At 40.6% G+C, this 15,000-nt stretch overlaps 1 protein-coding gene across 1 annotated transcript in view; it reads left to right on the forward strand.

Moving 5' to 3' along the window:
* Nucleotides 1-1,922: 1,922 nt before the first annotated feature.
* LOC143035944 (innexin inx2-like) overlaps nucleotides 1,923-15,000 on the forward strand; it is a 210,479-nt gene continuing 197,401 nt past the window's right edge. The window contains exon 1 of the mRNA XM_076203187.1: nucleotides 1,923-1,973. Within this exon, the coding sequence (XP_076059302.1) occupies nucleotides 1,964-1,973 (10 nt within the window). The 5' untranslated portion in view covers nucleotides 1,923-1,963. The remainder of the gene's footprint in view (nucleotides 1,974-15,000) is intronic.

Here is a 15,000-nt window from a genome sequence, read left to right on the forward strand (position 1 = left end):
ATCCTTCTCTGTTTATCTGTCTGTAGACTGCTTTGTCTGTTTGCCTCTGTATGTCTGTATACTATTTTGTCTGTCTAACATTCTGTCTACTTGTGTGTCCATTTTGCTGTCTGTGTCTGTGTCTACCTCTGTTCACTAGACTCTATACCGATTTGCCTCACTTTCCTCCTTTCCATCTGTCTACGCTATCAGTCATGCAGGTCTGTCCAACTTTCTGTCAATGTCTGCTTAGACTAGTCTACCTGCAATCATTACCTTATTACTCATCTACTGTTTACTGTCTGTGGATACCTATAATTTTCTTAATTTGTCCTCTCTACCCCAGTCCATAATAATTCTATCCGGCACAAATGTTTTTGTGTGCCTAGTTATCCGTATCTGTCTGATAGGTTTCCTTGCTGTCTGTCTGTAGATATTTTGTCACTTATTTGTCCGTCCTCATGCACTGGTCTCTCGTGTCTCACTGCTGCATGTATCTGTCCGTGTTTTCTGTCATCTGTTTAGCTACTAGTCTGTAGATATTTTGTCACATATTTGCCCGTCCTCATCCACTGGTCTCGTGTCTCATTGCTGCATGTATCTGTCCATGTTTTCTGTCATCTGTTTAGCTACTAGTCTGTACTTTTGTCCGACATATCTTTCCTGTCTCTTCTCCTGTCCATTTCAGCCACCGTCCACCAGAGGGGCTGTCAGTACGACAGTATGCTTCAGATTTTCTGTCACTCTGTCTTTTCATATTATTCTGCAAGTGTCCTTCCATGATGACAAGACTACTGCATTTATTTCTATCGTTTTTTTTATTCACAGAATTAACCGGATAAGAAATTTTAAAGAATAGAAAGTAATCAAACATGATAACGAGGTGGAAACGCTAGTGAAAATAATGGAAGGAGAAGGACAGAGGAAATGGAAGAAGGAAAGGATTTTTTTTACGTTACTGGTAACCGGCCATACAGAGAGAGGCATGGCTAAGAAAGGGGAACAAAAAAAAAAAAAAAAGAAGAAAAAGAAAAACAAGGGAAGAAGAAAGAGAGACGACGAGGGAGAGAAATAGAAGGGGGAAGAGTAAAGGCGGAGTATCACAAACTAAGATGGCTGGATAGAGAACTAAATCTTAGAAACTAGTATAGAAGATGGTAGAAGAAGAGTCGAGGAGGGAGGCGAAGAGTTATTTAAGGGATGAAAGAGGAGGAAATAGGCAAGAATTGGTTTACCAACGGAGTGGTTAACGAATAGAATTGATTTAGTAACGTCCATTGAACTCTGCTGAAAAAATTGGTTGTTTTAAGAGAATGTTAGATAACACTATGGTTAGGGTGGTAAGGGACATGGAACTGCCTAGAGTAGGCATTATTGTCGTTTGTAGTGTCCTCAATTCTTATGTGATAGATGGGTGAATTGGTGATGCAGTTAGCGGAACTGGGATAGGTGGAGATAGATGGAGGAGATGAAGATGGAAGGAAGGCTATTTCTTTCGTTGGCACAGTTGATTCATAAGTTTTATTCTGACTGTCGTCAAGCGATTTTATTTAACTGTGGGGAGGTTTCAACAGTCGCAGTAGCAAGGATTATCTTGATAAGTCCTTTCATTGCCCCGGTCAATTTATAAGTATCATCTTTGCTGCCGCCAGGCGATTTTATTTAACTAAGGGGTAGTCTTCGATAGTTGTAGAACTCAGGGATTCACAAGAGTATTAACAGAGGATAAATACCATGGGCAGAATATCCCAGAGGAAAGATTGGGGTATACGAAGTGGAGGCGATTGAGTTTGAGCTGTAGGCAGTAGCAGGCGAGGTGGAGGAGGTGAAGGACGAGGTGGAGGGCGAGGTGGAGGGAGGAGGAGGGGGTGGAGGACGAGGTGAGGGGGGAGGAGGGGGTGGAGGGCAAACTGGAGGCAGTGGAGGGCATTAGTGCCTGTGACGCCAAGCGAGAGAGACACAGTTCCCTTTGAGCCCCAAGGATATGTACCGCGGTAAGTACGCCTATCTAGCTTTTTTCTTCTTTTTTTTTTTTTAATGACCCCTCGTTAACCACATGCGTACCTCCGATGACCTTAACTGGGGGTGGTGGGGGTGGGGGAGTGACTTTGGAGATGTGTGTTGAGGGGTGAGGAAGGTGATCCTTAAAGGGGAATCAGTGTACGAGTCCGCCTTACCCTCCTCCTCCAACACCCTCCCCCTCCACCATCATCTCCTCCACCGCCGCAGTTGCCTCCCCCCGTCCTGGTCTCTGCCTCTATGACTTAGGACGAGCGTCCTCCTGTGACAATAAAGCCGCAGTTGCAGGACTTTAACTCTGCCACAGTGAAGTGCGAGAATCTGGTCACCCAAAGACAGAATTGACGCGATTTGCATAGATGGTTAGGTCGTCGTCGTCACTGCAGACCATCAATCCCGCATGAAATGATTCGTCTCACGATAACTGTATTCAGGCCGAAAGCGGTCTCGAGACGTCAAAAGTTCTCTTCAGATCGGGAAGATCACTCTTACATGAATAGAATCAAGGGTTGTCAGTAGGAGAAAGGCTCAGAAGCTACACTTCGGCCTCACGTACAGTTCGCATGGGACGATAATTGCTGTGATAGTCTTCAATGGTGACAATCAAGCCAATGAGACAGACAAACGGCGAACGACATTACGTCATCACGTTGTGTTCTAATCAGTGAACCTTCGGATCTCATGGTTTTCAAAAGAGTTACTGGTAATCTTAAGTACAAGGACGACAGAAGTATCGTATCTGGGGCACCAAAAAAAGCGCAAATGAATATGAAACTGACGTGGGTTGTCTTTTTCCATATCACAGTGTCATCACAATCTTTCTAGATCTGTCAGACGTGAAACAGTGTTTTCTATTTATAATGCTCTCTAGTAATGGTAACAGTAAGAATCTAGCGTCCAGTGGAGTGTTTTATAGTTGTGTTTCGTGTTGAACTACGCGTATTTTTGTCACATTGCAATGTTGAGCATTCTCTGGTCAAGAGATGACGTGTTGTACAATACGGGCAGAAACCGATTTGGTTGGTTGTAGTGGTACATCATACACCGGTATGTAGATCTACATTTCACATTGTAATTCAAAGGACTTATGAGGTTCTATTGCCTCACAGCTGTCGCCAATTTTTTTTTTCAGTTACTAAAATATGTACCCACTCTGTGGTAAAGCGTTAAATTCTTCTTACCATCCGCTAATAGGTTAACCTTGTATCTGGTGGATGAAATATTCTTTTCAGTGTGACAGGACTATTTACGCGCAACATACTTCTTGATCAGACCTTCAGCCTTACATAGGTACTATCTATGCTGAGAACTATTCTGCAATATTGCAAGTAGTAATGCAACAGTGAGTAGAATCTTTACTGTGTACTTGACTGTTGCGGAGAGGATTTGTCTAAAATCACCTGACGAAAGCCAGAACAAAATTATTATTTTCATGGACTTCTGGAAGGGGGGGGGCAAGGGGGCAGCCCCACCCCCTTGTCCTAGGACTCCAGGGTGTGTTTGAAACTTTGCGGGTCGTCGCTTATAATTTCGTTATTTTTTTATGTTATAGAATATCAGTGAATGGTTGATGAAAGTGAATTTGAAATTCATGTAGATAATGTCAATATGCGGCCAGCTTGAAGTGTGTATCTTGATATATCCCTATACTGTTAACCATATATGTAGATATTATTCATTTCCCCACCCTTTCCTTACAAAAATTCCTGCCCCCGACCTAAAAAATTCCAGCAGACATCCCTGATTACAGTCAAGACTTAAAAAAATAATTGAGGTTAGTGCCCATCAAGGATTTAAAGTTCTCCCTCCTCCCGAGATGATTTTTTTTTTTTTTTTTTTTTTTTTTTTTAGGCTATCGACTCTTAAAGTGGTCATTAAGCCCAATTTGAATTTGTACAGACTCGACGTTGTTGTGAGAGATGAATGAAATTGTTATGAGACTACTTTTTAACTACCAGAGGTCTCCTTTGTGAAACAAAGACCACGTGACGGAAGTCAAAGCAGCGTATACATCTCGCTTTTGACAGTGTAATGGATGGCATACCTTATGAAATTCTGTTGGGCAAAACTCAGGCTATTTCGCTCCAGCTCATTTAATACATTCTCCTGACTACTTTTCAGTTTCAAGTTTTCCGTTTCAGTTTCGAGTTTCAATTTTTCAGTTTCAGTTTCAAGTTTCAATTTTTCAGTTTCAGTTTCAAGTTTCAGTTTCAAACTTTATAGAAACCCATGTTGTTTCAAGGAGTTTCCTAAACCTCAGACTGTTTCACTCCAGATCTTTTGAGTCATTCTTCTGACTATTTTTCAGTTGATTGGATGAGTGTGGAAGTCATCGAAACAAGATTTATAGGGACCCATGTTATTTCAAGAAATTTTCTCCTTCAAGCTTGTGGGTTTGTCCACATCGTAGCACAGTCATCTAGGACAAGTCAGAATAAAATATGTCAAGTGTTTCATCAGGGAAACCGGATCAAACTGGATCAACAAAGAGTCTGGTGTCTAGCTGAATGAAAACACAGGGTCTGAGGGAATGATGATGGGAATAGCGAAACTATGTATCATTAGAATGGTTAACGAATGGAATAGACTTTGTTACCATGTAGTGAGTGCTGAAACTATCGGTTGTTGTAAGAGTTGGTTAGATAACTTTATGGATGGGGAGGGTAGGTGGTAATGGCCATGGAACTGCCTGGTGTAGGCCTTATGGTCTCTTGCAATCTCCTTCATTCTTATGTTCTTAGATTCTGAGTTGCTTAGGAGGTGTATTATACGAGGATCTGTTGCTGTGAATACCGATTATATACAGACTAATGTAAGCTATATAATGAGTTCTCCATGTGCAAAGAAATGACGAAGATTTCTGAAAAAATCTAGAATTATTGAATAATGAAACAGTACGCGTCATCGGAACAAAGAATAGATGTCAACACTGGAGTTGTTGTCGTGTTTAGTAAGGTGGATTTATATGAGATTTATATGAAACAAAGCATATGTGTCTGCGATTATTTTCGTAATTGTATGTATATGACTGTTTGGTACAAACCAATGCAGTGACGTGGAGCAGCCGTACCCAATACAAGGTTATGGTCACAGAACGCCAAAACTACCTGTCAACTTCCAGTCCATACAGAGACGTGCACATACACGAACACGTACGTACACATGCACACATGCACACACACACACACACACACACACACACACACACACACACACACACACACACACACACACACACACACACACACACACACACACACACACACACACACACACACACACACACACACACACACACACACACCAGGGCTGCGGAGTCGGGGTCGGAGTCGGAGGGAGTCGGAGGTTTTAGCTGGAGTCGGAGTCGGAGTCGGAGTCGGATTTCTAAGAGTACTAGGAGTCGGAGTCGGAGTCGGAGTCGGAATTTTTTTTATCCGACTCCGACTCCTTAAGTCCAATAAAATTATTTTTTTAACATGGTTTCCCTGTTTGGTTTTACCAGTTGTACAATTTAGCAGTTTTTGTATGGTTTTGCTTTTATTTTTGGAGGCAATAGTGAGTGTGTGAAGTGTATATGTACACTAAGTGGTCTCTCCGGATGGAAACAAAAAACAATCCATCAATAATAAAAAAAAAGAAAAATACACAATACTGACAAGCTATCGTTGTCAGTCTGGGTAAAAGTGTTTGTGGTCATGTATTTGTAGTTGTTTCCTGTAAGGAGAGTGAAACTATATATATATATATACTGTATATATATATATATATATATATATATATATATATATATATATATATATATATAATATTTTGTACTATACTGCAATGCTTTTACTTCAACATAAATAAACATCAATTCGTGCTGCCACCATGTGATGCATTGTGTGGTACTAGTACTAACTAATGTAAACAAACAGCTGCAGATTCTGCCTAGAGCAGTGTCTCCCAGTGAATTTTCTATTCCTTCATTTTCGGTAGTTTTATCACATTTTCCTTTAATAGAAATATGCTAGATTGTGATAAAGCTACTTCAAAATATGAAAACCATACATTTATCAAAGAAATTTAGTGGTTTGAAATATACGAAATAGAAACAGGCTACTGATCATGGTTACTAGTGAATACAATAGGCCTACAAGTGAAGCAATGAAAAATAGAAATCAGAGTAAAGAAAATCACGAACCATTTTAATCTAATTCAAAACTGATTATGCTATAAAGACAATTGCAAATTAGGCCTAAGTGTATCAGATATTTTTGCTTTAACCTATAACCATAATTCTATCTATCTATATACAAAAGGCTTTTTCCCCCTTATCAGGGAGGTAGCCAAGTCAAAAGGCATAAACCCACTCCTACCCATTGTTATGCATGAACGGCCGAGTATTGGCATGCATAAAGTACCCAGAGTGCTAGGGTATAAAAATATATACGTAGGTTTCTATATCTAATAAGTACTTCTGCATACATAGGCTTGGATACATAAAGGGAGCCCTATCAATATAAAACAGTGAATATTGTACAGCACTAATGTCAAATAGTTCACGTCCACTGGCCCGGCAGGATCTTATCACCATAGTGTCTCTGGTCCAACTGCGTTGGCGGGAACTATGCCGTGACGTCATGGCGTCACCGTGACAAAGGTAATAGATGATATATACAACAGCATCCTAGACTAAATTGTCCTAGCTAGGTCATCTATCATACATAGTCCCTATGCTCCGTTACACATGGGAAAAGTGTCTCCTATCCTGACATGTGTTTACAAATGTATGTGTGTCGTATGCCTATGGGTGTCTATCATGATCACGCCATGCGCGCGGGAATATCAAATACCCAGACATAGACACATGTGCCACACCCATCATCCCTTCCACCCTCACATCTTAGCTCCTCGTGGACGACGGGTCATCCCTGCATCCCGCCCACCACCCTGGGTCAGAAGCAATGCAGGACACAGCACATCCACAGCAAGGCCGCTTCACTTAATTGGCGACCCCCCTCTCTCCGTCCCCTCACATAGAAAACGGAGGACGGGGAGGAGTCCCTTCTGGCTGCATCAAAGTATCATTCATACTTTCCCACTCCCCAAACCCCCCCATCCTCCCATCCCTTCCCTTTCTTTTCATCACAGTATCATCTATACACAGCCCTTCTCCACTCATCCTTATCTTCTGCCACCTCCCTTCCCTGCTCCACAGATATTCCCCTCTTGCTCAAAGCCCGTCACCCCATCCATCCATCTCATCCTCGGTCGTCCTCTCAAATTCACTCCCTCCATCTCTGCCTTCCATACCCCTTTCACCAGTCTTCCTTCATCCATTCTTTCCATGTGTCCAAACCATCCTAATAGTCTTTCATCAGCCCTCTCAGCCAACTCCTTTTCCATCCCAGCTCTCCTTCTCACTTCCTCGTTTCTCACTGTATCCAGCCTTGTAACCCTCACCATACTTCTCAGACATTTCATCTCAAACACATTTAAACTCTTCCTCTCTGCCTCTCTCAAATTCCATGTCTCTGCCCCACACAGCACTGTCGGCACAATCACCCCTTCATACAATCTCCTCTTTGCATTAATTCCCAAATGTCTATTTCTCATTACTTTTTTAAATCCCCCAAGGCATTTGTTTGCTTCTCTCAATCTACAGCTTACCTCTACCTCTACTCCTGCCTTTGCAGCCACATATGACCCCAAGTACCTAAAACTATCCACTTCCTCCAGCCTCTCCCCTTTAAGACTTACTTCCAACTCTCCACCATCCTCTCCTCTTGTACACCTCATCACTTTACTTTTACCCACATTCACCTTCAGCTTTCTCCTATCACACACCCTCCCAAACTCAGTCACTAACTCTCCCAATGCCTCCTCTGACCCTGCCACAAGTGCAGTGTCATCAGCAAACAACAACTGACTTACCTCACACTTTTCTCCATTTTCCGCAACCAACTCCAGTCCCCTGCCCATTTCTCTTGCATTTACCTCCCGTACCACCCCATCCATATACACATTGAACAGCCATGGCGACATGACACATCCCTGACGTAATCCCTCCTTTACCTCAAATCATTCACTCTCTCCATTTCTGATTCTAACATTGGCTCTACTACTCTCATAAAAACTCTTGACTGCTCTTAACAGCTTTCTCCCAATACCTGTCTGCCCTATCATAAGCCTTTTACAAATCCATAAAGGCCCAAAAGACATCCTTACCCTTTCCTAAAGCTTTCTCACAATTCTGTCTTATCACAAAAATCTGATCCACACAGCCCCTACCTCTCCTAAACCCACACTGCTCTTCACCAATCACTTCCTCTGGTCCTCTCCTAATTCTCTCAGTTATAACCCTCCCTTACGCCTTCCCAACTACACTCAACAAACTGATCCCTCTGAAACTACTACATTCACACTTGTTCCCTTTTCCTTTGAAAAGCGGAACTATACATACACTCCTCCAGTCCTCTGGTACTCTACCCTCCCTTAGACACACATTAAACAACCTCACTAACCAGTCTACTATTACTTTACCTCCCTTCTTCAGACACTCAGCATGACACCCATCTAACCCAGGTACCTTACCTGCTCTCATTATTTTAATCGCTACTTCCACCTCATCTTTTCTTATTTTTCCCTCATTTTCCTCACCCATCACTGTCATTTTCTTTGCGCCTCCCACTGCTTTCACCATTCCCTCCCTATCCTCCTCTACATTCAACAGTTCCCTAAAATATTCTGCCCATCTTCCCCTTATCGCTTCCTCTTCCATTATCATCTCTTCATCTTTGCCTCTTACCTTTTCTTCACTACTTGAATCAACTTCCCTTCCTCTTTTAATCTCTTAATAGTAGTAAAAAGAAAATATTTAGGCCAAATCTTGTACATTGTGTAATGTGACCTTGGTAAAGACAAATATTGATATACTGGTATACTGTCTGTAAAACCCTACTATTGATAGTAGCCTATTGAGTGACTACCGGACCTTGAATATTACCTACAAGATATACAGTTTGCATGATTTGGCTATGTTTCTTTTTGTAGGAATTGGTAAACAATAAGCATTAGATGCAAGAACAATTTAGATTACTTTGCCAAAGTTTCCTACTTTTCCCAGTGATGTAGCCTAGGCCAATTGTAAGGTCCTACCTGTTGTATGATAAATGCTGATTATGAGATAGGCTAACCTAGCGAATCATTAGCAGTTTGTATTGTTTTTAAAACTTTGATGAAGAGAGTGTATATACAGTGTATATATATATATATATATATATATATATATATATGAATATATATCTATATATATATATATATATATATGTATATATATATATATATATATATATATATATATATATATATATATATATGCAGAGAAAACCTATTTCTTTTGGTACATGTTGTTTATTGGGTTCTTTAAAAAATAGTAAAAAAAAAAAAAAAAAAACTAATGAATTAATGAAAAAATTATTCTTTTATTTTATTTTGTTTTTATTTCTTTTTATTTTATTGTTTTATTTATATTTATTTTATTTCATTTTTTTTATAAAAAAAAAAAAGATGATCCCAAGATAACCTTATAATCCACATTTATTTTTCTTTTTACCATAAATTGTAGGGTCGAATTTGTTTTTCCTAGACTATAGGCTGCCTCTATTCATAGGGTAGTCTAGGACTCTAACCTATATTTCTCATAGGCTAATCTAACCAACCAATTCATCACATTAAGATGATATCAGTTTACCCTACTTATATAAAATACAAACTACTATTTTTTTATTTGCAAATTTCAATTGAGTAGTCTATAAGTTCTATAATTATGAATAAAGCCTATTTCTTTAATGTTTACAAATAAGAAACTTGTATAGATTTTAGCTTTAACCTCGTTATTAACATAATAATACTGGTAGATTCAAGGAACATATAAAATATTTTGCTATAAGAAATTTTTATAGATTGAATTTTTAACCTAGTTATTAACGTAATAATACAGGTGTATTCAAGGTACAGTACATATATTTTGTTATATTCTTGAAAGCTTTGTCTGAATCTTTACCATTACAGTAATTGGCAAGCCAACCATAGCTGTAAAATACTGTCTATAGATGTGCACTGTGAAATAATTTGTTGCTATTGTGCAAATAGAAAGCAGTAGGTCTCATTATTCCAAGTTTAAAAAATCTAAAAAATTTGATACGTTTGTGTTGAGAAAATTTAATAACCATCCAGTATAGAATAGTTTTATAGCTAGTTACAGAATATGTACCATTTATAGAAGTTTCCAGAATGTAGTTTGTATTAATATTTCATTCATTCTATACTATGGGAGTTATAGCCAGTGGAATGTATTTCTATCTTTAATAAATACTCAATAAATATAATTATTAATTCAAATTCCTGAATAATTTGTCAACTGTCAAGTGACAGAGATGATTTGTATCTTTAGATCATTTAAACTAGCTACTTTACCTTTGTTGACAGTCTAATTAATTCAGATTATGTTAACATCTAGAACTCCATCATGTACACACGTACATGACAGTGTAGACAATAGTATATATCCACTACGTATGCACTATGCACGTACGTCTTCATGTATGTAAAAGTCAAAGGAAGTGCCCTGAGATAAACTTTGACCAGTCTCAGAGGCCAGATAGGAATGACATTAGAGCATATGTCATAGCATTTGATGATGACTGAAAAGGGGAGGAACAACAGCAGATATGAACAGTGTGCACAGGGGAAGGTTGTCTCTCTCTTTCCTGAACTGATTCCTGGTTTTTATGATAACATGGTGAAATTAATTCTGCAGTAAGTACTAGGTAGGGGCTCCTCCATTAACCTTTCCTCATCATGATTTGTCACATTTTTTCCTAATATTGTGATAGAAGGTTTATGAGATTGGACAAATGAAATAACAGATGATTTCTTTTTTGGGGGGAGGGGAGGGGCACAAAGGAAAAAGAAAATATCTAGCTTGAAGTGGCAACTCTGCCATGACAGATTTGAAAGTGCTCATAAGCTGGTAGATGACCATGAGCATAAATAATACCATTATATATTTGATATATATATGTTTACACGAATATACGTGCTTGTGTGCATATACATATATAAAGCTGGTTGAGTGTATATGTGAGTATATTTATCATACAAGTGAATGTTTCACGTAAAAAATAATATACATGAAAAACATTTATAAAATGCTTGCTGAATAGGTGTGGGAGGCTGGTATATGGATCTGCAGAATAGATTTCCAAATAGGGGTCAAGGAGTTAAGGAGTCGGGAGTCGGAGTCGGGAGTCGGAGTCGGGAGTCGGGAGTCGGAGTCGGAGGGATCAAAGGAGTCGGAGTCGGAGTCGGAGTCGGAGTCCGAGTCGGAGTCGGAGGAATCAAAGGAGTCGGAGTCGGAGTTGGACCCTATATCATCCGACTCCGCAGCCCTGACACACACACACAGAAAAACGCACTCACGCACGCATGCACATACACACATAAATCTAAACAGACATCTACAAACACACGCACTCTCACATACAATGCCACACTCATATTCACAAGTACATACAAATATATTACATAGATACTCAGAGATACATGACTATAAATTGGTTCATTAGCCCGCAGTCGGGTCAGCTCTAACCTTCGTCTGTTTATGCTCTTAGTTTGGGACAAAATGGTTTAATGTTGTCTTAACCCTTTTTCTTACAGTAGTGAACCACATGGCTTTTATCTAGCCAATACCGGACGCTTTTATTCAGCCGGGTGGCGGACTTGGCATAAAATGAGTTTTTGCTTCCTCGTGAGTTCGAATTTTGAATTAATAAAGTCGTCGGGAGTGATCAGGAATAGAATCTTTTAAGTGTCTTAGGTGGGTCGCCATCTTGTACCTCAAGCCACCATAGCAACATTATATTACCACTGATTTTCTTTATTTAGTCTCTTTTTTCTTTTATTTTTTCTTTATTATTATATATTTTATTTAATTATACTTTTTTGTCATTAGGTTTATTTGTTTTGTCATGGTTTATTATTTCATTTTGTTTTATTTCTTATTGTTATGTAGTGTGGGGGTGGGGGATGGTGGTGGTATGTATATATATATATATATATATATATATATATATATATATAATATATATATATATATATATATATATATATATATATATATATATATATATGGACCTTTATTCCCTCATGGATTTTTACCTTAAGGTCATCCGGTCTTATAGAAAATGATCCAACTCGCCTTCTTGAAAAATAAGGCTTCTTTCACACGTATCGACTTTTCGCTGAGCGCCTTCCACGACGCGACGTCGTGTTCTCAAATAACCATGGGAGTCTATGGACGCTTTCACACGTGGTCGTGGTCGTGATGTTTGAAAATGTCAATAGTCACCCACGTTTATTTGAGGGCACGACGTCGTGCCGTGGACGGCGCGGCGAAAAGCCGTTACATGTGAAACGAGCCTGATGTTGCGCAGCCACGGTAATGTTAAACCTCACCACGTCTTCCGGAGCGGCGCCGTTCCTCACACTTGCAACTCACAGAGATGGTCGAGTCGGAGCCTTTGGAGGATAGACTCCACTCGTACATTCAAGTGGAGAGCCTCGTATCTGGTAACGAAGTAATACCATCTGGGAAGAGTCTGAGGCGGCCGCGAGACTCCTCGGAAGCTTGCCCGTCTCCGTTGCAGGCTCTATAGCGGCGCTACTTCTGCGGGATTTTACGTGCAAAGGCTATATCATCACCAGCCAACAGTTCCCGGAACACCAGTATGATTATATACACAGTGGAATACTCGTCAACCCAGACGATCTACTGGTGTCAAAATAGACTGTACGAAGGTAAACAAGCGTTATCCAGGGCAATGCCAAGCAGAATTGCGTCTATAGTATCTTCAGACCACGTGTGGATTGTGACTGTGCCTTCTGAACGTGTGGATTGTGACTGTGCCTTCTGAAGACCCAAAAAATTGGGTCTTCAGTCTCCTCTGAAGACCCAATTTTTTGAGATAGGATAGACTGATTACCGAATGGAATAGACTTAGCGACCATGTAGTGATTGCTGAAACTATAGGTTGCTTTAAGAGAAGGTTAAACAGCTTTGTGAATGGGGATGACAGGTGGTGATGGACATGGAACTCCCTAGTGTAGGCCTTATGGTCTCTCGTAGTCTCCTAGTTCATTCTTATGTTCTTAATGTTCTTATCCGTAGGGAAAGGCTTTCCATGCTTCACCTTCCAGAGAGACATCTCCCCTTCATCTATGACCGAGGCCTCTCCTCCTTGTCTGACGATGAGAGGAACCGCAAATGTTTCGACGAACTAGCGGCTAGCCTGACTTCGAGGTGAACATGGACGGACCTCTGGGAGCATAGACCTCAGAGTGTCTGGGTAGCGATCCGCGTTCTTCTAGGTCAGCTGGAAGACCTGGAAGGTGGTTTGGTTGTTATGGTTGTTCACCAGAGCTTCCGTCCTTTAGCACAGTTTTGTGGAAGGCGACATAGGGAGGTTTGCCGGGGACGGGGATGGGAACGGTCCAAAGGTTTTCGACTTTGTTGCAGGGCGAAGGCGGGACCTTTGTATCTTGTACACAGAATCCACGCGGCACCTGTGTCATGTTCTGCAATGTTACAAAGGGTTACAAAGGAGGAGCTTGCCGACAGGAGACCTTTTGGTCCATAACTAGGAAGGGCAGCAAGGCAGGACACGTAGTAATGGATTTGAATTGAGCTAATTCAGATTTAAGAAGGAATCAGGCAAGAACTGGTTTAATCAGTAGAGTGGTTAACGAATGGATTAGACTTAGTAACCACGTAGTGAGCGCTGAAACTATAGGTTGTTTTAAGAGAAGGTTAGATAGCTTTATGGATGGGGATGATAGATGGTAATGAACATGGAACTACCTAGTGTAAGCCTTATGGCCTTTTGTAGTCTCGTCCATTCTTATGTTTTTATGTTGTTGGTGGTTCCTAAAGGCCATTTTCTTTGGGGATGTACCAAAGGTCGACGACAAGCCTGGAGTACAATGTTTTAGCCTTCAGCCTTTAGTGAGGGAGGCCTGGCCTCTGACGTAGGCTCTCAAGGTGCTTCGACTCATATGAGGAGGAAAGGAAAACGAGGAATTCAGGTGTTGTCCAGTCAAGAACGAACAGAAGAACATAAGAATGGAGGAGGCTGCAAGAGACCATAGGGCCTACACTAGGCAGCACTATGCCCTGTACCAGCTTTCATCTCTATCCATATAGTTATCTCATCTCTTAAATGAAACAATATTTTCGTCGTTCATTAAATCTATTCCATTCGTTAATCATTCTACTGGTAAAGCAGAACTTGCCTATTTCTTATTCAGCCTGATCATAAAACGTTTGCAGATCCCTGTGCCAGGCTATGTAAAGCTAAAACACACGGAGGAATGCGCTCTGATTAAGATAATTATGACCCATCAGAGGTCACTTAGGAATCATGTGAATATTAAGAAAAGATGATGGGATAGAAATATTGACATAATTTTTGTTTTAAGAAAAGGTTAGACAACTCTGTCATCATTTAGGAAGCCTAACCTAATATAACCCTTAAGTAACCAAACTTAAATCAACCTAACCTAGCCCAACCCAGACTAAACTAACCTAAATTAACTTAACCTAACCAACCCTAAGAGGAAAACCAGAGTAAGGAGAAGACGGAATGGGGTTGAAATGGAAGTAGAGATGGGGAAGGAAGAGTTTAGAGGAGGAAGAGGGAGGGGTATGTCCGAGGGAAGGAGGGAGGGAGAGAAGGGAAGAGAGGATGGAAGGGGAAGGGAGGGAAGGAACGGAGGGAGGGAGAGAGGATGGGGAGGGAAGAGAGGGAGCGGAGGGAAGGAAGGGAGGAAAGGGAAGAGAGAGTGGATGGGAAGGTAGGGAGGGAAAAGAGGAGTAGGTGAAAAGGGAAGGGAGGGAAGGAACGAAGGGAAGGAAGGAAAGGAAAGGGAAGGAAGAGAGAGTGCATGGGGAAGAACGGGAAG

The sequence above is a fragment of the Oratosquilla oratoria genome, chromosome 19, assembly GCF_046742065.1.
Source record: "Oratosquilla oratoria isolate Oo_2021 chromosome 19, ASM4674206v1, whole genome shotgun sequence".
Lineage (NCBI taxonomy): Eukaryota > Metazoa > Arthropoda > Malacostraca > Stomatopoda > Squillidae > Oratosquilla > Oratosquilla oratoria.